Here is a 24,676-nt window from a genome sequence, read left to right as displayed (position 1 = left end):
TTTTAGTTTATTACTACCAGAAATGAATGATGATGAAATGAACATTCTTTTACATGTCGTCTTGAATATATCTGTGAGATTCTTTTTAGATCATCTGTATACCTAAGAGTGGGATTACTAGGTCAAAGGGTATGAACCTCTTCAATGTAACTCTGTATTGCTGAATTATTCTCTAAAGAGACTGCATCAATTTAAACTTTCAAAAATCAGAGGATGAGAGCTTCAGAAATTCCACAGTTTTTAAAAACCAGTGCTTTTGTTAAACTGGCAAGTTGCTAATCTTATTAAATGATATCTCATTGTCATTTTTATTGTCTTTTCCCTTATTAAATTGAGCATCTTTTTCCTATTTTGCATACTGACATCTTCCTTCCTTCCTTCCTTCCTTCCTTCCTTCCTTCCTTCCTTCCTTCCTTCCTTCCTTCCTTCCTTCCTTGAGATGGAATCTTGCTCTGTCACCCAGGCTGGAGTGCAGTGGCGATCTCAGCTCACTGCAACCTCCACCTCCTGAGTTCATTCGATTATTATTAATTGTTTTAACTATAGTCCCGAGTTTTAACTATGGTGTATATTGCCTCTGAATTATTACTCTCTGTTACAAAAATATATTATTGAAGTGGTGGTGTTGTCTGAGGTAAATACCCAGGGTTTGCCATTTGGCGCCAAGAAGATTAAGGACAGGGACAAATATGAGGAATGAGTTTAGGGGCGAAGATTTAATAGGCAAAAAAAAAAAGAGAGAGACAAAGGAGAACAACTCTCTCTTTTTCCTAAGAGAGGGGCAGCCGAAAGGGGAAAGCCGGCCCCACTGTTAACTATGTCAGATTTTATAGGCAGGCTTGAGGAGGCGGTGTCTGAGTTACATAGGACCCACAGACTAGTTTGACCAGGTATGACATTTACCTAGTGTGCGGGGTAAGCTGGTTGCCCCACCCTAATCTTCTTATGCAAAAGGAGCCTTTGCCTGGCAGGGGCTGTATTGTCTTCTTCTTCCTGTACTCGAGGTTTGGCAAGGGCAGATGGAGCCCCCATTTTGGACATGCCTAGTCCTAGGTAGCCTTTTCCTGTGGACACAACTGTGAGCGGGCCTTCACCTGTGCAAGTTTCTGGCTTGCCTGTCTATGTCTGCAACTCCATTTTACAGGTGGCTCTGTGTTAGAAAAGAAAGTGATTTGAGGGCTGCTTTTCATTAAAACAAAAACTTTACTATCTGCCTGAGTAATTTCTTTTTAACTCCTGTATCATTATCAAATTGATTTAGTACCGTCTGATTGAGCTATAATTTTTCTTCCTTATACTCTCCTTGTCTGGTTTTGATACCAAGATTACACTACCTGCCTAAATTTGGGAGCATTCTCAATTTTCTAGTCTTGAAAATAGTTTGTATAAGATAGGATTATCTGTTTCTTGAACGTTTTCTAGAACTAAAACTACGGGACCAGTGACTTAAGGTGGTGAAATTTTAATGGTTGTAAATATATTTAGATTTGCTTTTTTACCTTAGATTTAAAAAACTCTTTGTAAAAACTAGTTCCTTTCATCCATGATTTCACATTTATTGACATGAAAATATTCACAGTATTTATCTTACTTTATTTGCTGCTGCATGTTTTTGTTAACATTGTTTAATATTTTTATTAATATTGCTTTTATCTATGTTAGTTCTTCCCTTTTATTGTCTCTAGATTTGCTAATCCTTTTCCCCATTTCTTGAGATAAATACTACTTTTTTTTTTTTTTTTTTTTTTTTGAGACGGAGTATCGCTCTGTCGCCCAGGCTGGAGCGCAGTGGTGCGATCCTGGGTCACTGCAACATTTGCATCCCTGATTAAAGCAGTTTTCCTCCCTCAGCCTCCTGAGTAGCTGGGATTATGGGTGTGCCCCACCACGCCTGGCTAATTTTTGTATCTTTAGTAGAGATGGGGTTTCACCATGTTGACCAGGCTGGTCTCAAACTCCTGACCTTGTGATCCGCACTCCTCAGTCACCCAAACAGCAGGGATTACAGGCATAAGCCACCACGCCCAGCCAATACTGCTTATTAATTTGCATTTTTTCTCTTTTGGTAATGAGCTTTTGGATCTACACATTTTCTTTAAGAACCTCTTAAGCTGCTATGCAAAAGTTTTGATATGTAGAGATTTATCATAATTTTATTCTAAATTGGTTGTAAGTATAGCATTATGATTTTTCTTTGCTGAAGTGCTACTTAAAAGTATTTCAAACTATCAAAATAAAATTTTAATCTATAACTTATTATATTATAAATTTCTAATTTACTTGCATCATCAGAGATGTATGATTCTGATTCTTTGGCTTGTCATAGGATTTGTTTTGTGGTCCGTTGTATTGTCAAAATTTATGTTTCTTGTGTACTAGGAGAGAAATTTGTATCATCTAATGAGTGCAAGTTTTTTATATACATCCAATAAATTCCCTAGTTATATTGTTAAATATTCATCTTCTCACCGTTTTTTAACCTGTTTGGTCTAGCAATTATTGAAATAGTTGGGTAAAATATACTATTCTTAACTTGCCATTTTTCTTAAAATTTTTACCACTTTTGTTTATATATTATGAAAGCCTGTTTTCAGGTGCATATAAATTGAATTTTTTCGGTTTTTTTGATACCTTGCATTTAGTATATTTATACTTGTTAGCCTTTTTCTTTTATTTTTTGCTTTATATTTCTTTTGCTTTTTCTGTATTCCTAATTTCAAAATCTTCCACTTGCTACCAAATAATGTCAATATCTGATACTTTCTTTCTTATTTATTCACTTATTTATTTTTAAGTTCACTTACTATGTGCATCCCCCTCACTCCAGTAACCCCCTAAACATATTCTAAAATACAAGTTTCTTAAGAGGAAAGCCCTTGTCTGTTCATTCACCACTATACACTAAGTGCCAAGAATAGTGCCCACACACAGTAGTTATTCAATTTGTTACTCGATTGGTTTTGAGCATTGCAAAGAGGTGTTTTCTGTTTTAAAATCAAGTCAGAATTTGAATATTAGAATAATAACATTCTTTAAATGTAAGAAACCTTAGAATTGTATTCCTGTTCTAAATTTTATATACGTGAGAACTTGGCTTAGAAATAGCTGCCTGCAAGCTGAAAGGCTTATACATGTGACCTGTTTAAAAAAGAAAGAAAGAAACCTTTTAGGAAATCTGTAGAGATAAAGTGAGGTTCTACTGTAAATTAATATTTAGTAAAACATTGCCAAATATCACTATGATAAAAGCTGCAGCAAGAGTATCTCACTAGAAATCCAGTGGTAGATGGTCCTGATTACGACTTTCTTTCTCATGGAAACTGGTCATGACCTTATAATGCTTTTTCTGGGTAACACTCCATGTAGCCCTTACTAAGGCCAAGTAGTTAAGCAATTGAGATAAAAAACCTATTTGCTATTATCTCAGCTAAATATACGTCCTTCCCTATTTCCCCGCTTGATCAATTTCAATGTTTTCATCACTTCCAAAAACTTAAGATTTATACTGTCATAGATAAAGAACTACAAATATAATTTTTTTAAAAAAAGATATTATTTACTATGCACTTACTCTACTGTAGGTTCAATGATTAGACCTCATTAGTAGGCATGGGAAGGATATAGATAATGCATGTATAAATGCAATAAAAACATTACAGAACAACCTTATAAGTATTGTTATCCCCATTTTACAAAGGATACAATTGAAAATCTAATTGTTAAAATGATTTGCACAAGACTACATAAATTATTGTTACCTTTAAGAATAAAGGCAAAGAAAAATATAAGCATAGGTAGAGAGAAACACATAATTATCCCATTAACTACATCCTTCTTCCCCACCCACTGTCTTCACCTACTATACCAGTACCCATTTAGACACAATTCCACCAAGTGTTATTTGTATACACCAGATAATATTTCCTTATAATAATGTTCCCGAGATCCAATCTCATTAATTCTCTAACCTGGTCCTCAAACCCAAACCCCCTGCCCTGTTTATGGGAAAATCTCATTGCCCACTTCAGGGTCTCCAAGGTCTGTCTTATCAGCTTCCTTATTTCCTATTCTTATTTTAATAAATGTTTCCTGTCTATTTGTCCAGTTTCTTAAGGCTGACAAAGTGGTGCTGATGTTTATAATGACTGAAAAATGAACATCTCATTATTTTCAACATAAAAATATGCACACCCAAATAAATGGACATATACCTTGAGGCCCCAGATAGTAAAGATATTTTTCTTTATCTTTTGTAACATATATCACATATCTTGACTTAAGCATGTTGGTTTCTATAGCACTTAGAAAGTAATTAGTGGTCTTTTTCCTTTTAAAATTTTTAATTTTTACAGATTCATAGTAGGTATGTATATATTTATGGAGTACATGCGATATTTTGATACAGGTGCACAATGTGTCATAATCATTGTCAAGGTAAATGAGGTATCCATCACCTCAAGCATTTATCATTTATTTATGTAACAAACATTCCAATTATATTCTTTTAGTTATTTTTAAATATACAATAAATTATTGTTGACTGTAGTCACCCTGTTGTGCTATCAAAGACTAGATCCTTATTCATTCTATCTAACTTTGTTTTCATACCATTAACTATCCGCACTTCCCACCCCTTACCTTTCCCAGCCTCTGGTAACGGTCATTCTACTCTCTGTCTCTACAAGTTCAATTATTTCAATTTTTTATCTACTACAAATGAGTAAAAACATGAAAAGTTTTCCTTTTTTATTTTTATTTTTTGTGGGTATACAGTAGGTGTATACATTTAGGGAGTATATGAGATATTTTGATACAGGTATGCAACGTGTAATGACTAACATCAGGGTAAATGAGGTATTCATAATCTCAAGCATTTATCCTTTGTATTAGAAACAAACTCTACTCTTTTAGTTATTTTTAAACGTACAATTAAATTATTATTGACTATAGTCACACTGTTGTGCTATCAAATACTAGATCTTATTCATTCTTTTTAATTATTTTTTGTACCCATTAACTATCCCCATTTTTCCCCCAACACCTCCACTACCCTTCCCAGCCTCTGGTAACTATCCTTCTAGTCTCTAACTCCATGAGTTCAATTGTTTTTAATTTTTAGCTCCCACAAATAATTAAGAAAATGCAAAATTTGTCTTTCTGTGCCTGACTTATTTCACTTACGTCCTCCAGTTCCATCCATGTTGTTACAGATATTTCATTCTTTTTTATGGCGGAATACTACTTCATTGTATATATATGCCACTTTTTAAAATATATTTGTCTGTTGATGGACACTTTAGGTTGCTTCCAAATCTTGACTATTCTGAGCAGTACTACAAAAAACATGAGAGTGCAGATATCTCTTCGATATACTGATTTCTGTCTTTTGGATATATACTAGCAGTGGGATTGCTAGATCATAGGGTAGTTCTATTTTTAGTTTTTTGAGGACCCTCTATACTGTTGATACTGTTCTCCATAGTGGCTGTGCTAATTTACATCCCCCTCAACAGTGTACGAGGTTTGCCTTTTCTCCCCATTCTCACCAGCATTTGTTATTGCCTTTAATTAAAAATTAAGATGTAAGCTTTATTGTATATGTTCACTTCTAGCTCTAATAAAACTTATATATATATATACACACACACATGCATACATACATCTATTTATATTTAGCAGAAATAATTTTAAAATAAAACTAAAATATTTGAGATGCAGCAGATCTAAAATATATCTTCTGACATATTTTATTTGGAGACTATAAGGAGGCAAAATACTCTTTTACCTAGTATCTGTTCAGTAGGCAAATCACTATTAAGCAGATAAAATTAATTATACATAAAAATAATGCTAATAACTTGTCTGCCTCATAATTTTTATTTGGAAACTAAAATCAGCTTTCCAGCTACTGCCTAGACATTTATATAAGTATTCTCCAGGTGTTTTCGAAATTTCCAGGTGTAATTGCTACGACATACATGGATATAAACAAAGGCAGTATTATTCATAGAAAGCTAGTCACCAAGGATTTAAAACAGTATATAAACATTATAACGAGATAAGTGCATTCTCTCAAATTGAGACTAGCATTGTAAAATTGTTGCAGACTCAATATTTTTAAATTTGTCAAACATGTTTCCCTTTCCTCAAAAAACAGGATGCTTGCATTACAGTTTCACTGACAGTTTACTGAAACATTGGGGAAAACTTCAAGAAAGAAGAAAGTAAATTTTTCAAAAGATGAATATTAGGAGAATAGACTTGTCAACGAGATTAATTCTTTTAAACAGAAATTTAAATCCTTCGTTTACCCTCCAGGGACTTAGTTCAATTTCACGAAGTCCAGCTGTAAATGACAGGTTTCTGTTCTGTCTAAAAATTATATTGCGTTTTCCTGCTTGTTTAAGGGAAGGTACAATGTAAGGTTTTATTTTTATAAATAAACAAATCAATCCCTGCATCACTAAAGCCCCATTCTTAGTGACCAAATTAAGTAGTCACCCTGCTGGTTCTTGCATAAAAAGAGTTGTGTGAGTATTTTATATGAAAAGAAATATATTCCATGGTTTGGGACAAAATTTTTATAGAGCAGCTGAATATAATGTATGGAGTGCAAATTTTGTGTATGTGCATCAGTGTGTGTATGTGTATGTGTGTGCTTGGGAGAACATCAAGTCATTTAGCTCTGGTTTGAAACTCAGGAATCACATTTATCTACTTGCTCATGTCAGCACACCTCCTCCCCTACAAAATTTTCATCGCCTTTTCACCTAATCTGTTCCTTATTCTCTCAATGCTCACTTTAGATACCACTTTTTCAGTGAGGTTCCTGAATGCTTCCCTTTACACAGCATTCCAGAATTGCAAGTCTTTATTTAATGTAATTCCTTTCTTTAACAGACTGTAATTTCCATGAGCGCCAGAACATTTTCTGATTGTCCACTGCTGCATTTCTAGAGTTAGTAGGGTAGTGAGCCCTTAAGTAGTGAAAGAAAGAAAAGAAAAAAGAAAAGGAAAGAAAAGAAAAGATAGAGAGAAAGAAAGAAAGAAAAAGAAAGAAAGAAAAAGAGAGAGGGAAAGAACCCTTTTCATTTCTCTGATATTCTATTAAAATTATTTAAATGTTTGGTTCCACCATTTCCTCTTTAGTTGAATTGGGAGAAATTATATATAGTGTTCTTCTTAAAGCACAGATTTCTCATTATTTCTTATATATGTTAAAGTACAATAAACTCTTTGCAAACTTTTATGAATGCAAGAAACATATTCTTACTGGTGTAATTAATTATATTTTGATATAAAAATGTTTGTAGTAGCCAAACACCAAGATATCATTGACTTAAATTCCAAAGATTCCATGACTCATATTCAGAGACATACCCACTTTCTGATTTCTTATTAAAACAAAAAATATTCTAATGTAGAAAATCACTACATTTGTTATCCTGATTTATTGTGATGGCCTTTACATTGTACATTTCTTTATTATTTTTTAAGTAATCAATAATTACAAAATGGAAATAATCTCAAGGCCTCATCCAGATCTGTTAACAACAAAGTGTGATAGTACTTTTGCCATAAAATGAATGAGCTAATTCTATTTCTCTACATATTTTAAAAATATTCTGTCAGTCTCTTTGTTTACTATCTGGGTACAGTGAAAACAATTCCTCTGTTGTGAAAGGATTTTATTTTTCAATCTGTCTGTTACTTCTAGCTTTGAAAGTGTTTTGCATAGGGATAGATAATCTGTCCAAAAATATTGTGGTTTGGGTTTTGCTATTTTATAATGGGAGACCTCTGATAAAAATGTGGAGAATGACTGGAGAAAATAGGGTAAGAAAAATTGTTGCAGGGCAGAGAAATAGGGCCTTTTATTTTGCCGTAGGTGGTGAAATGAACTGAGCTCAACATAGGCAGAAAAACCACTTCTAGGTTCAGTAACATGGGATGGGCATTACTTGTGGGGAGATCTTTTAAATAAAGACCTTTTGTAGGGGTCCTACTTTTTCCCCAAAGTAATTCATTTATGGTACCTACACATGGATTATAACACACATAATGTTTATAATAAATTCTGAAACCCTATGTTTGACTATATACATTAGATACTAAGTTTAATGGGAAGATCTATGACGATCTTTATAATTTATTTATCTTACTAATAAATATGCATTAGCAATTTGTCAGATATGGATAAGGGCTCCTTTGTACTTTGAGCCCCCAAACAAAGACAGAAATGGTGCTGCTGCTTTTTTCCTTCTTGGTTAGAAAAAGAAATGAATATGTCTTAAAGGTCCATAAAAAACAGTCAGTTGTCCCTTGGTATCCCTGGGTAACTGGTACCAGAACGTCTCAGATACTAACATTCACAGATGTGAACATATAACTTATATGTATCCTCCCATATGCATTAAATCATCTCTAGATTACCAATAATACAGGATATGATGTAAATACTAGGTAAACAGTTGTTATACTGTGTTATTTAGGGAGTAATGACAAAAAATGTCTGTACATATTCAGTGCAGTACAGTTTTTTCCAAATATTTTCCATCTGCAGTTAACTGAATCCACAGATGCAGAATCCATGTATTACAGAGTGCTAACTGTATTTTAAAGCAATTAATGTTATATTAACACTGTTTTACAGCAAAACTCCGAGAGTCCTGCTTTGATCCAGGCAATATAATGAATGGCACCAGACTTGGAATGGATTATAAATTAGGGTCAACAGTCACCTATTACTGTGATGCTGGGTATGTTCTTCAAGGTTATTCAACACTCACCTGTATCATGGGAGATGATGGAAGACCTGGATGGAATAGAGTCTTGCCAAGTTGTCATGGTAAGAAACATATTTTTATGGCTGAATTTTCATTATTAGGAAAAATCGGCTGGGCACTGGTGGTTCATGCCTGTAATCCCAGCACTTTGGGAGGCCAAGGCGGGTGGATCAAGAGGTCAAGAGATCGAGACCATCCTGGTCAACATTGTGAAACCCCTCTCTACCAAAAATACAAAAATTAGCTGGCTGTGGTGGCACGCACCTATAGTCCCAGCTACTCGGGGGGCTGAGGCAGGAGAATCACTTGAACCCGGGAGGCAGAGGTTGCAGTGAGCCAAGATCATGCCACTGCACTCCAGCCTGGGCGACTATGTGAGACTGTGTCTGAAAAAAAAAAAAAAAAAAGTCATTTCTGTGTTTCAAAACATCAGCTATTCAACATACAATCTACAAGTGTGGTATTGGCAATGCAGAGATTTTATCAATTATTATTATTATTATTATTTTGTTGTTGTTGTTGAGACGGAGTCTCGCTCTGTCACCAAGGCTGGAGTGCAGTGGCTGGATCTCAGCTCACTGTAAGCTCCGCCTCCCGGGTTTACGCCATTCTCCTGCCTCAGCCTCCCGAGTAGCTGGGACCACAGTCGCCGCCACCTCGCCCTGCTAGTTTTTTTGTTTGTTTTTTTGTTTGTTTGTTTTTAGTAGAGACGGGGTTTCACTGTGTTAGCCAGGATGGTCTTGATCTCCTGACCTCATGATTCGCCCGTCTTGGCCTCCCAAAGTGCTGGAATTACAGGCTTGAGCCACCGCTCCCGGCCTATCAATTATTTTTAAGTTGAATTCAATAAATAACTGATTTTGGAAAACTGCCTATATTCCCAGGTGTCTCTAAAGCAATATTCGTATAATAATAGGCAAACCTTCTGAGAACTGGGTTATGGCCTGTTACGCTAATTTTTGTGCCCTCAGGATTTGTACCTGAAAATGTTAGGTGCTCAGAAAATATTGGCTGAGTACATGAGGAACAAACACGCTAAAACTGACATTTCAACCCAAGTAGATAAATTAATAATTTAAATATTATTAAAAGCTGGTGATAAATCTTTGTCTATAATAAGGATAAGGAAGAATGTGTATTTCTTCTAGAAATTAGGTTGCCTAGAAGGAGATAGAATACTGCATATTTAAAAATCATATACTTGTATATAACCCTATATAAGAATGGAGATACAGTGAGAAAGGAAAAACAGAGAAACAGTGATATCACTGCTTAGGGTTGCTAGAGACTCCCTAGTCCATTAAATGATTCTAATGCATTGTATGAAAATTAACACAAAAATGATATCATCTAGGACAGATTTCCCAAACTATGGGTCACCAACAGTGAATCATAAAATCAATTCATTGGGTTGTGACTAGCATATAATAAACATATAAGTGAATCGAATAAAATTAAATTAAAAGTTAATAAAAATAATAGAAAAAAGTATACTTTTTTATTATACTTTAAGTTCTAGGGTGCATGTGCACAACGTGCAGGTTTGTTACATATGTATAACTCATCATTTACATTAGGTGTATCTCCTGATGCTATCCCTCCCCCCTCCCCCTACCCCACAACAGACCCCGGGGTGTGATGTTCCCCTTCCTGTGTCCACATGATCTCATTGTTCAATTCCCACCTATGAATGAGAACATGCGGTGTTTTGGTTTTCTGTTCTTGCGATAGTTTGCTCATGCTCAGAATGATGGTTTCCAGCTGCATCCATGTCCCTACAAAGGACACAAACTCATCCTTTTTTATGGCTGCATAGTATTCCATGGTGTATATGTGCCACATTTTCTTAATCCAGTCTGTTATTGATGGACAATTGGGTTGGTTCCAAGTCTTTGCTATTGTGAATAGTGCTGCAATAAACATACGTGTGCATGTATCTTTATAGCAGCATGATTTATAATCCTTTGGGTATATACCCAGTAATGGGATGGCTGGGTCAAATGGTATTTCTTGTTCTAGATCCTTAAGGAATCTCCACACTGTCTTCCACAATGGTTAAACTAGGTTACAGTCCCAGAAAAAAGTATGCTTTAAGGAACATAGAGAGAGTATTTTTGTTTGTTTGTTTTTGAGATGGAGTCTGGCTCTGCTGCCCAGGCTGGAGTGCAGTGGCGTGATCTGGGCTCACTGCAACTCCACCTCCTGTGTTCAAGCGATTCTCCTGCCTCAGACTCTCTAATGGCTGGGATTACAGGTGTGCACCACCACACTCAGATAATTTTTGTATTTTTAGTAGAGATGGTTTTTTGCCATGTTGCTCAAGCTGGTCTCAAACTCCTGGCCTCAAGAAATCCGTTCACCTCAACCTCCCAAAGTGCTGGGATTACAGGAGTGAACCACTGCACCCGGCCGAGAGTACATATTACTTTTGGAAAATTTCCCTGTTATATATAAAGAAATAAATAAAATACAATAAATATACATCTGTATATATATATACCTGCATGCATTCAAGTGTTTGTTTGAATTGGGCTATGATATAAATTGCATTTCTTACTATTAATTTCAGTGAAAATAACCAACAATTTTTGATATCTAATATACATGGTAATTTTTCCTAGTTGAAGAATGTATTCACTTATAAGAATTACATGTGCACAATTTCTGACTTACCCCTCTCTGGGTTTATTTTGTCTCATCTATGAAATAGGGATCATTAACATTTTTTACTTCAAAATATTGTTATAAGAAACAAAGAAATGGAAGACATCTTCTGATTGGTCCATCTTTACCAGAACAGCTGGTTAATTTTTGACTTGCATTTATGGTTCATCTATCAGAAGATAAAAGGAATAAATAGAGAAATAACTGCTTTGGAATTAATTGTTCCAAAGAGAGAAAAAGTGATTGATGGCATGGAAGTTTATAGGAAATTTAAGAGAAAGAGTTGTTGTATCATATTAGAATGTAGAACCGTAGAAATTAGTATTATATAATTTAGAATTTAAATAATCTAATTTAGCTAGAAAAAACATACTAAACATAGAAAAGAACTTTTCAAATTTTACTGTCAATGATCATTTGGAAACTACAGAAAATTTCTGAAAAATTTCTGGGAGTCAGATTCAAAATAACTAAAAGTCCTGATGCAGAAATATCAAAGGACACAAAAAACTATAGATTAATAAGATAGATGTTAATCACAGGGATAAATGATTAAGTAGATGGCTTTCAATGACAGGTGAAAAAGTCAGGAACACTAGAGTATAGCATACATTCGCTAAGAATATGCCCACCTAATATAATCATATTCCTTTCCAATAGGTCATAGAAATGTCAGTTTCAGCATGAAATGTTCCATATGCCATAATATTTTTTTAAAAAAAATCCTTTTGAGCCAAAAACATTTTATTGGATCAATTATGGCCCAATTAAGTATACTTAATGTTCGTTGAATAGTTCATATCTACAGACAATTTAGAGCGTACGGCAGACCTGGATTCAAATAGATGCCTTCTGACACCTGTGACCTAAGGCAAACTCAGTCTTGACTTTTAAATCTCTAAAACTAGATTAGTAGTTATTAATTCAATAGGTTATTGTGAAGATTCAATTGGTAAACACAACACACACAGAGAATCTAGTAAAGTTTCTGACAAAAGTTGGAATATAAATATATGGAAGTTGTGATTTTCAACGCAGTGTTCCAAGAGAAGCAAAGTGCTGATAAACATGCATCACATCTTGCATTGGGTGTTATGTTTTGGTTAACTAATATACTTCTGTCTTTTTAATATTAATTAAAATTAATTTATCTATGTTATGATGTGAATACACACATTCATTCACTCCTGAAAATTGAACAGGTGTTGAGTATTTAAAAATTTCCGTAAGAGATAATTTTTACCACCAATTAAGTATCATTAGACTTTTAATCAAAATGGACATGATGTTATGGAAATCAAATAAAATTTATCCAGTGAACTCTTTAAGCTATTAGAAAAAAAGTTTAAGATAAGTTTATGATTGCAACCAATAATTTCTAGTATAGTTGGGGAAAAAAATTCTGTTTTAGAACTAGATATATTTAATACTAAACAATGATTTTTTTTTTTTAATGTCTGGGTTTCTGTGTTACTTTTCAATTTATTTATTTAGTATATCTAATCATAAGATATTGTGTAATTTGCAAGGTTGTTGGAAAATCATATTAAATAACTTATTTTAAACATTGGTCTGTGGCTGTCACCGTCACACAATGAGGAGCATTTGATATATTTTAGTTTCCTAATCAATGTCACACATATCTAATTATTTTTCCTCAGCACTTACACACAGGACTGGCTGACTTTCAGATGTAACAACATAATACTTTTTTTTTTTTTTTTTTTTCCAGACAGGGTCTCACTCTGTCACCCATGCTGGAGTGCAGTAGTACAACCATGGCTCACTAAAGCCTGTACTTCCCAAGTTCAGGCAGTTCTCCCACCTCAGCTTCTCAAGTAGCTGGGACTACAGGCATGTGCCACCACACCCAGCTAATTTTTTATTTTTATTTTTTTGCAGAAACAGTGTCTAACTATGTTGCCCAGGCTGGTCTTGAACTACTGGCCTCAAGTGATCCTCCCGCCTTGGTGTCCCACAATGCCGAGGTTACAGTCATGAGTCACCACACCTGGCCTAAGTTAATACTTAAAAGTCAAATTTAGTATTTAAAGTATGCGTAATAATCCAGAGGGTTCATTGTTCATAAAAACAAATTATTTTGTATTTTTAAGATAAATTTTGTATTTTTATCTGAGATATGCCTGTGATAACTAAGAAAAAAATAAGAAGTAGCTTATATTTAAAGCAATGGTCATCTGCCTTATCCCTCTTTATCCTCCTATTGGTCAGAAGCTGAAGGTTCTAATTTCTGTTTCTAATTGCTCTGATGGCCCCTCCCATAACTCCATATAACATAGAAAGATCTGTTTCTTTATTTACCAACTGTAGATAATACCTCATGATTCCCTGATACAAAAGATGATGCAACATACACAGTCCCTCTCTTCAGTGTTTCATAGTTATATTATTTGGGGTTATTCTAGTGATTGCTTTTGCTATACATTAATATGTGTATGCCTCTATTCCTAATTTTATCAATGTTTGAGAATTAAGTGACTGGCACTTTGCTGCTTTTCAGCCTAGGTGCCATCCCATAGTAGGTATCCTGACTAAAATCTCTGATAAAATTGTGACTGACTGGTAGGCATTGCTTTTGAGTGCATAAATAGGAAGTTAACAGTGATTCCTAGGAGTGAAAATAAGGAAAGCTTTTTATTTATTTATTTATTTATTTATTTTAGTGTAGAAGCAAATACCAACATGATCATATTCTGTAGACTCTTAGAACACAACTATGTTTTGCTTTTTCTTATAATGTTGTCTTAGTCTGACCCTAGAAGAGCATAAGCTCCATGCAGTCATAGGCTATATATCCCGTTTAGCATGTAACACCTTAATTTATATAAACAGGCTCTTGTTAAATATCTGCAAACTCAAACTAAACCATATTAATTTATAAAGTTTGTCTATTTTAGAAGATAGAATTTTATCATGATTTAGGATTAAGTGTACATTTTAAATCAGAAGAAAATGTTTTTAAGAGCTTAAGGTGGACACTGGGAGATTATATTTGTCAGAAATAGATCCAAAATGATTGCATCCTGTGGTAAGTCCTGCTCAGTGATGAGAAACTCTGCAGTTTATCTCATGATATTGTCATATATATTAAATGATAGCAGAACAGCATATCTGTACCTACATTCCTTTCATGATTTAAAAAAAAAAATGTGTTTAGAAAATAATTTCTTCCCTTTTTATTTTTCTTACTTTAAAAAGGATCTTTTAAAACTCTGTAGTAATTTAGTTATATACAGACATACTAAATTAAAGTAGAAGTCATATGTCATTCTTATCCATAATCTCACTCAATATTAAATAAAGGTAATAAAACAAAAATAGTGGCAGATTTCAGATTTTCCCTTTAATATTCATTGCTTGATTTATCTCACCTAATCATGTTGCCTTGACTTATTTTATCTAATGGCACAGCTCTACCCTTGTCCAGAGCATCTGCCATCTCTTACCTCTTTTCCTCTCTCCTAACTAGTTTTTCTCCTTCCTTTGTTCTCCATATAGTATCTTCCAAACAACAATACAGTCATCTTTTGAGCATAGTTCAGATTATATCATATTTACTCAAAATCCACCAATGGCTTCCCAAATCAGAATAAATGCCAAAGATCCTATAATCCAAAATTCTACTTCATCTTCTCATATACACCCTGACCTCTTTATTGTTTCCTCCCTCTGCTACACTCTTTGAGTGATACTAGCCTTCTTGGTATTTCTTCAAAGCACTGATCAGACTTCTGCCCCACATCTTTTGCACATGCTGTTCTTTCGGCTTGTATTACTTTTACCCCAGCTCTCTGGCTGGCTAGCTCTCTCGTTTCTTTCAGGCATCTAATCTCTTGTCTTCTTACTAGAAGAAAATTCCTATTTACCATCCCCCTGCTCCTCAGAGCTCCCAGGACAGAATCAATATCTATTCTAAAATTGCAACTCTATATCCTGAATAAGGATTTATTTGATGTATGTAAAGCCCAAAGTACTTTCAGGACCTCGTAACTTTGAAAGGTAAATCATTAAACTAGAGAGTACTGACCACAGTATGAATGAAATATTCTTAATCTTTTCCACTGTTACAACATACAGTGAGCATCCAATTAATAGGCAGTTATAATATATGACCCTAAGAATAAACATATTTGGACTGTTAATGAACTACTAGTTCACCAATTATTCCAAAGAAAAGATCATTTGTTGATTCCTGTTAGTCAGGTATTAAAAGTACCATTATGCCTGGTCCTGCATTAAAAATTGGGGATAACAACATGAAATCAACATGGTCCTTGCCCTTAGAGAGTTTATAATCTGATGAGATACAGACAGGTAAAGTCCATTGCTAGAAATAAAAACAGTACTGTGAGCACAGCATGGAGATACATCTGATCTTGTTATGAAGAGAGATCAGGTAAGCTTCCTTATGAAAGTGATACATAAACTGAATTTTAAAAGTATAAATAATAAGAAACTAGGTGAACCACAGGACATAAAGAGATTATGTGTTTCACAACTCGGGTTCAGCGTATGTAAACATGTAGAAGCAAAGAGCAAATAGGAAATGCTGGTGGAATTTCAAGCAATTCAGTAGAACAAGAGCATAAGGAGGAGGATTGTTGACAGATGACAGCTTACCTGTATCAAGCTGGTAATAATAATATTACATATTATTTTGTATTTCACCATAATGCCATGAAATAGAGACTGTTCATGTTCTCATTTTACAGATGAGGAAACCAAGACACAGAGAGAGGTTCAGCCACTTGTTCAAAGTCACACATGCTTAGCAGTCTTCTTATGAAGCCATGATCTTAATCACTGCCCTATAGGTAGGCTGGTTAATTCTGCAAAGAACTTTGTATTGGCCTTTTTGTATCTCCAGAACCAAAGAGTGCCTGGAATATTTTAAGTGGTTTAGTGTTTTACAAATGATGTATGGCACTAAGAATAAGTGGTGAGATTGAAATCTTCCTCCAGGCTAAGTATGAGAATTAAGAGAATGTAAATTCCTACAAAAAAATCAAACAAACAAATAAACAAAAAAAAAAAACCTGATAAAATTTTTCATCTTAAGTGCATTTTTGTATTTCATCTAAAATGCAACTCTGAACAGTATACAAAGGCCTATATAGATATATTAGCAGTGCCAGCTCTGTTTTTTTCAATACCTTTGTTTCACTTATGCTGATATAAGATCTGGATTCTGCAAAAAAAAAAAAAAAAAAAAAAAAAAAAAAATATATATATATATATATATATATATATATATACACCCACACACATATATATACACATACACACACACACACACACACACATGTATATATATATATTTAAGTAACTCAATCACTGATGACCTCTAAGTTCAGTCAAAAGTGCCTAAATGCAAATATGTTAAGATTAGACATCCAGTGGTCTGGCACCATTCTCTGTTCAACTTCCAAGTATATGTGGAGTGATAAAGAAAAAACTTTGAAACAAACAAACCAAAAAATAAGAAATCAATTTTATAATTATAACTTTCCAACTTTAAAGTCATCTCTAATTGGTAACCTCATATGCCTTACTTTTAATGAAATCATATTGTTTGGGTATATATAATTCAGACATAAATAACTACACTTTTATTTCAGTTATTTTTATGTCAAATGTCCTTAAGGTTTACAAAATTTTGGGGGGGTGTGAAATAAGTCTAGAGTCTCATTTCATTATCAGTGTATATAGAGATTATCTAATCTAATATACTGAGCCATTGGCATTTGATATCATTTAAGCATGTAGTATAATTAAAACATGTCTGTGTATCATCAAATACCTGCTTTTCATCAGCAGCACACAGGAATTTTGTTCATGGATAAAATACACAGATTATGTGTTGGAAAGGTTTTCGATAGAGAAGCGTAATGTATTTTAATGTATTTTGTATTGCATAGTGATAAAACCAAAGCATATTTTGCTTTCATATGATGGGAGGAAATTATTATTTAAATGGAAACAAAAAGAGAGGCTAATGCTACTGAGCACTTGCTATTTTTCTGACACTCTTACATACACTCTGTCTCCAGTTTGCCTCCTGGATGCTAATCTAGAGAATCATTAATCATTAATATTGTTATAAACAAATCCCTCCTGCTGTGGATTCTGGGGCATACTATGTGGAGCAGCCAATGTAGGAAGCAATTTGCAAATCAATGCCTATCATTCAGAGTATACAGGTTGAGAATGCCTAATCCACAATGCTTGGGCTAGAGTGTTTCCGATTTCACATTTTTTTGTATATTGGAATATTTGCATTTATACTTACCAGTTGAGCACCCCTAATCTGAAAATCCCAAATCTAAAATGTTCCAATGAGCATTTCCTTTAACATGAACTTTGAATGTCATGTTGGTGCTCAAAAATTTCAGATTTTGGATCATTTTGGATTTTGCGTTTTGAATTAGGGATGCTCAATCTGCATTTTATTTTTACCATTGACTTGGGGTTCATATTTAAACCATATCTCCAGATGGACAGTCACATGGCTTCTCATTGTATGAAGATGTACCCCATTCTCCACTACCATATAGTCTACATTTAGGTGAGACCTCAAATGTGCCTTCCTGATGTATTGTCAGTTTTACTGAACCGTGTGTGTGTGTGTGTGTGTGTGTGTGTGTATATATATATATATATATATATATATATGAATATTGAATAAACTTAGTAATTCTCTTCTTACAAGTGAAGAAAATAAAGTATATAACAGTAATTGTTAGAAGGCACGGCAAGATTCAAATGGTATTAAGGTAATAATAACACAAGAAATTTAAGGATAGTCAAATTTTTACTTTTGTTGGGGAACTAAAAATCCTACTAATAGAGTTTGTTCCACAAAACCTAGAAAAGAAAGAAATTAGTTTTATTATTAAATAAGCACATCTAGAATGCAATGCACATTGCAGGTGGTCTATGAAAGACACTACAAAGACTAGACAGAATCACACAGATTTATACAATAGGGTAAAAAAGGAGTTATTAAATTTTATTTTATCTTCTTGATAGACCAATTGATGTGCCTTGTCTCTGGTATACCTCAAGTAAGAACCTTCAGTTATTGTCAGAAGTATGTGTTCAAGGGTCAGAAGTTTCAAGGGTCAGAAGGTTCAAGGGTCAGAAGGCTGGTGACCTTGCACTAGAAAATCAAAAGGTAGGCTGATTATGTTTTCTAAGGGAAATTCTAAAGGAGGGGAGTAGGTTTGTTGCTTCCCTCCCCTTTAGTATACAAAGAAACTTCATTGTTTTACATTTACACTTTAACCAGCAAACAATGCACTCTAAGATGCATAAGGGAGATGTATGCTTAAAAGAAGACAAGTTAGAGCTCTTTCTGCAGCAGGAAATTTGATCCCTAATCCAAAACCACAAATCGAGTGAGTTAGACTGAACCAAATAGGAGAGTTAGTGAGGAAAGCTGAACTGTATTTAGACTGTGGTTCCAAACAGTCTTAAGCTTAAGCTAACCCTAAAACTGGATATTACTCCCTAAATTCCAAACCTGAGTTTTGGGACCTTTCTGATTCAGAGAACAATTGATCTATCCTGTTGGGAAAAGAGACAAAAGAGCAAGAAAAAAAGGATCATTCAATGAAACTAATATTTTCCAGATTTTATTGGGCCACAACAACCATCTCTGAGACAATCTCTCTTGAGGGAAAGAATAGACAGAGCATGACAAAGAGAAAGAATGGTGGTTTGGGAGTAACCTAATTAGAACAGGGTTTTTTTAAACTTTTTGTGCACTCCAATGAAGCTTATGGTCCCCTTATTAGAATAATATTTTTAAGTGCTTAAAATAAAATAAAGCACATAGGCTTAGAGGGGAAATCAATAATATTTAAAGACAGTTATTATAATATATAAAAACTAAAATTAAAAATACACATTTTTTATGTGAGGATATATATGCTTCTTACCTAATGCAGTAAATTAGAACTTCTAGTGAGAGGTCTCATAACTACTATAATTTTCAATAGTGATGAGCATATACAACATTTTGAGGTGTCTGAAACAATTATAATGCAATATAAAAAATCTATAATTTCTACTGGTGGTAAAATCCCAGTTAACTTTTACTATTCATGTGCTTTGTTACCTACATTTGTAATTAAGAGAAATGCTGAAATTCAGTTAGAAAAAAAAATTCAGTTAGGTCTAGAGAAAATACAGACATTTTTCTTCTTCATCCAAATTTCTGGAACAAGGAGAAGAGCTCCTGAAATATAAGGGAAGGAAGACGGGCCACGTTCTCTTTTTTAGAAGTCTGAGGTGGAATAAGAGCCAATGGTACTAGTAGTCTTATTTCACCCCAGGCTTCTAGAAGATAAAGAGTTAAACAAAAATAGAGAACCACATCCATCTTGACCTTCAACAGCCAGGCAGTGACCTCAATCACTGAGAAAACAGTAGAATTGACGTTATGGCTTCCTCTTCTTTGGGATGGAGTACTCTGCTCTTGATCCTTAGATAAAAATTAAGAGAAGAAAATAAAAGCCATGAGCTTCTCCTAGAGAGTGACAATGCTCAATGCAGGATCACTTAAATGTTTTCCTACCTCTATCAAGGGAGCAGTTTGGCAAACTACTAAGAAAGTTTCTCCTGCTATTACTTCTAAGCTTTGTATCCTCCTGAGATTGATGAGGTTAGTTCATTTTCCTAAGGCCTTATAAAAGCCTCATTATATTGCCAGCAGAAGATTCTGGAGTAGATCAGGGCAGTTCCCTAATTCATTTTACCTAAACCCACGCTATATACCAGATCTAACAGACACTTACTGTTTCAGTTCAAGTTTATATTTCCCTCTGTCCTAAGGCTACTCAGTCAGTAAAGACTGAAGCTGGAATTTAAACCTAAACCTTTTTTTTTTCTCTCTCTCTTTTTCGAGATGGAGTCTCACTCTGTTGCCCAGGTTGGAGTGCAATGGCACAATCTTGGCTCACTGCAACCTCTGCCTCCTGGGTTCAAGTGATTCTCCTGCCTCAGCCTCCCGAGTATCTAGGATTATAGGCACCTGTTCCCATGCCTGACTAAGTTTTTTTTTTATTTTTATTTTTAGTAGAGATGGAATTTTGCCATGTTGGCTAGGCTGGTCTCAAGCTCCTGACCTCAAGTGATCCACCTGACTCTGCCTAGAGTGCTAGGATTATGGGAATGAGCCACCGTGCCCAGCCTAAACCTAAACCTGATTCCAATGTGCTGTTTTATATTGTGTTCTACCACGCTATCCTAAATGGAAGGATTTTTTAAGTCTATGAGTTTTATACTCCATGTATTTAGTCAATAGCAAGATACTAATAACTTATATTTTGTCTTTTTTCCTAATACAGCGTATATTTATTGGAAGCCTATTATAAAAACAACAACTATGCTAGGCTCCAGAGGTACAAATAGTATGCAGAGAAGACATGGAAACTTTGATCTGATAGATCTTATAGACTAGAGATAGATATAGACATTAATCAAATAGCCATACAAAATAAATACAAAATTACAAACTGTATTTACTCCCCTAAAAGTAATTGATGAAATACTATATAATGGGGGCTTCTGAAAAAGTCTGGAAATTAGAGAAAACGTTCCCAAGAAAACAACATTTTTGAAGCGATTTGGTAGAAGTTAACAAATTATTAAAGAGTGTTTTTCCCTTTAAAGTCATTTAAACTATTAGTTGCTTTAAGCAATTTCTTTAAATAGTAAAAGGTTTTCATCATTAAAAAGCAGTAAGACATCAACTATGTGATAAAAAGGTATTTTAGTTTCAAAAAGTGCCAATAATTCAAATCTTTTAAGAAATTATCTTCCCATACAGTTTCCTCAAAAGTTAGCTATTTCCAGGAACTTGAGGATAGTGACAACAGCATGTGACTACTAATGGGTACTGAAATTATTTTGGGAGTGGAGGAAATGTTCTAAAATTAGAAAATGGTGTTAGTTTTAAAACTCATGAATATGCTAAAAAGCATTCAACTGTATACTTTAAAACAGTGAATTTTATGTATGTAAGTTATATTTCAATTTTTAAAATTGGGGTACAAAATGAGTCACATAGCATCATACATTAACTGTCTATGCCCTCCAAAACTGTTACTAGTAGTAGAATTTGTATATGGTAACATGGAAGATCTATTCAAGGATATAGCTATTCATAGGACTTTGGCATAGAATGACTCTTTCTCTAAGATCACACTCTCTGATGTAGAAAACAGCTCACAGAGCACTGAGGGATGAAGGTGATGGCTCCCTAGCCAGGAAAATCTAATGAATGAATCCAGGCAATCAGTGAGATGACAGATGTAAAAGCTTATATCCTACTAAGTTGAATTATTGAGTCATTAAAATGTTTTATAAGCCTCTGATTACCCACTGATATGGATTTTTTTTTTTTTTTTTTTTTTTTTTTTTTTTTTTAGTATTAAAAAGAAGTGTGAAATTTAAACAAAGTCAATTCACATGTAATGGAGCATTGTTGAAGGCTTATCATTTAAGGCAGATAAACAAAATTAAGTACCTATTGTTATAGGGGAGACATAAAAAGAAGCATGAAGGGAATGGCTGGATAGTTAGATATTTTCACTAAGATCAAATTTTTGAACAAAAGAAGAAACAAACAATAGTATTTTAATTTTAAAGTCAATATTGGTACTAATAGCTTTCTGAATTCAAATTCATCTCACAGAGCTTAAGGGTTAGGAAAGCCTTCTCTTAAAAAATGCTCCATGGGAGATATAACTTTCAAATATATTCTATACTAGATTTATGATTTGTGACATTCAATCAGGCTATATCAATGCATAAGTAATTTACTAGAAATATACTAGCAGTTTTGTAAGGTACAGCAGTTCTTTCAAACTGAAAGAGTCACAGACCACATCTAGTAAATTATTGATTTAATATATCACATTGCTCTTTTGTGACCTGCAAGAAGTCATCACTTTTAAAAGTACCTAACTTGCTTTCTGTGAATAATTTATACATTATATAATAATTTTCATTATAGAGTATATTTGATAATAAATTATACATTAAACAAGTGAAGAGTCAGATATGAAATTGCAAGTAGCTTAAGGCTATGTAGCCTGTATTATAATGTCTCTAAGATACCTGCACATTCAAGTAGCATTTCTCCCACATACATGTTTTGAAATTTCTTCTAATTCACTCAGTGATACATTTCTTCTTCTTCTCCTCCTTCTCCTCCTCCTTCTCCTCCTCCTCCTCCTTCTTCTGTCTTGCTCCTTCATCCCACATACATACACCTGCTCAAAGTGGTATTTTCAGTGGATGATTAGAAACCTTAAAACCTGGTTGTGGTGTGATGGTCTGATTTCTCCAGAAATATTACATCTATCTACTGTATCAATGCATACATAATTCAGGTGTATAATAAGAATATATGTAATATAGTTGGATCATGGACACGTTTTACTCATACAAATCAAATTAAACAAATTAAGCCAAAAGAGAATTTTTTAAAATTAAACAAATAGAAGAATAGAGAACAAGAAAAATAAGAAATTACACTGTGTGGATAAAACTTCACTCACTAAATGAGCATATTCCTTAGACTGATAAGATATTAGCCTGTGTATTCGTCTGTTTGCATTACTATAAAGGAGTACCTGATACTGGGTAATTTATGAAGAAAAGAGGTTTAATTGGCTCACATTCTGCAAGCTTTACAGGAAGTGTGGTCTGCCATGCTTCTAGTGAGGGTCTCAGAAGGCTTCCAATCACGGTGGAAGGTGAAGGGGGATTAGACACATCACATGGCAAGAGAGGAAGCAAAAGAGAGAGGGGGAAGGTGCCACACATTTTTAAACCACCATATCTTGGGAGAGCTTACTCACTATCGCAAGGATAGCACCAAGCCATTCATGAGGGATCTGCCCCCATGACCCAAACACCTCCTACCTGGCCCCACCTCCAATATTGAGGATTACATTCCAACATGAAATTTGAAGTGGACAAACATCCAAACACTATCATTCTGTCCCTGGCCCCTCATAACTTATATCCTTCTCACATTGAAAAATACAATCATCCCCTGCCAATAGTTCTCAAAAGTCTTAAATCATTCCAGCATGAAGTCCAAAGTCATAAGTTCCATCTGAGACTCATGCCCTTCCACCTATGAGCCAATAAAATCAAAACAAGTTATTTACTCTCAAGATACAATAGTAATGCAAGTATTGGGTAAACATTCCCATTCCAAAAGTGATAAATTGGCCCAAAGAAAAGGTCAGTAATCTCCACACAAGTCTGAAGCCCAACAGAGCAATCGCTAAATCTTAAAGTTCCAAAATAATCTTCTTTCACACCATGTCCCACATTCTTGTGTGAGGGGTAGATTCCCAAGGCCTTGGGCAGCCCCGCCTCTATGGCTTTGCAGTGTGCAGCCCATGTGGCTGCTCTCAAAGGTTGGAGTTGAGTGCTTGCCGCTTTTCCAGGCAGAGGTGCAAGCTGCTAGTGCCTCTGCCATTATAGAGTCTGGAGGGTGGTGGCCTGCTTCCCACAACTCCATGAGGTAGTGCCTTGGTGGGGACTTCATGTAGGTTCTACAATCCCACATTTCCCCTTGGCATTGCAGTCATAGAGTTTCTCTGTGGGGCTCCAAACCTATAGCAGACTTCTGCCTGGGCACCCAGGATTTTCTATACATTCTCTGACATCTAGGTAGAAGTTGACGATCAGCCTTCACACTTGCATTATGAGCATCTGCAGACCTAACACCATGGGAAAACTGCCAAGGATTATGGCTTGCACTTTACAGAGCCATGGCCTGAGCTGTACCTGGACCCCTTTGAGCCAAGTGCTGAAACCAGAGTGACTGGAATGCAGGGAGAAGCCTCCCAAGGCAGGCAGCAGGGCCATGGACCTGGTACAGGAAACCATTCTTTTTTCTAAGCCTCTGGGCCTGTGATGATAGGGGCTGCCTCAAAGATCTCTGAAATGCCTTCAAAGCCTCTTCCCCATTGTCTTGGATATTAGCTTTTGGCTCCCTTTTACTCATTCTAATTTCTCCAGCAAGTCATTGCTCCACAAGCTTGTATCCCACTTGTATCCCGTCCTGAAAATGCTTTTTTTCTTCCCTGCCACATGGCTAGGCTGTGAATTTTTCCAACTTTTACACTCTACTTCCCTTCTAAATATAAGCTCCAACTTTAAGTCATTTCTTTGCTCCT

General features: G+C 34.7%; 1 protein-coding gene across 1 annotated transcript in view; it reads left to right on the top strand.

Moving 5' to 3' along the window:
- Positions 1–24,676, top strand: part of CSMD3 (CUB and Sushi multiple domains 3) — a 1,224,761-nt gene that overhangs the window by 944,151 nt on the left and 255,934 nt on the right. The window contains exon 31 of the mRNA XM_015145899.3: positions 8,654–8,848. Coding sequence (XP_015001385.2) covers positions 8,654–8,848 — 195 coding nt within the window. The remainder of the gene's footprint in view (positions 1–8,653; positions 8,849–24,676) is intronic.

The sequence above is a fragment of the Macaca mulatta genome, chromosome 8, assembly GCF_049350105.2.
Source record: "Macaca mulatta isolate MMU2019108-1 chromosome 8, T2T-MMU8v2.0, whole genome shotgun sequence".
Classification (NCBI taxonomy): domain Eukaryota; kingdom Metazoa; phylum Chordata; class Mammalia; order Primates; family Cercopithecidae; genus Macaca; species Macaca mulatta.
Note: the sequence above shows the minus strand (reverse complement) of the source record. Positions and strands in the feature narration are given on the sequence as shown.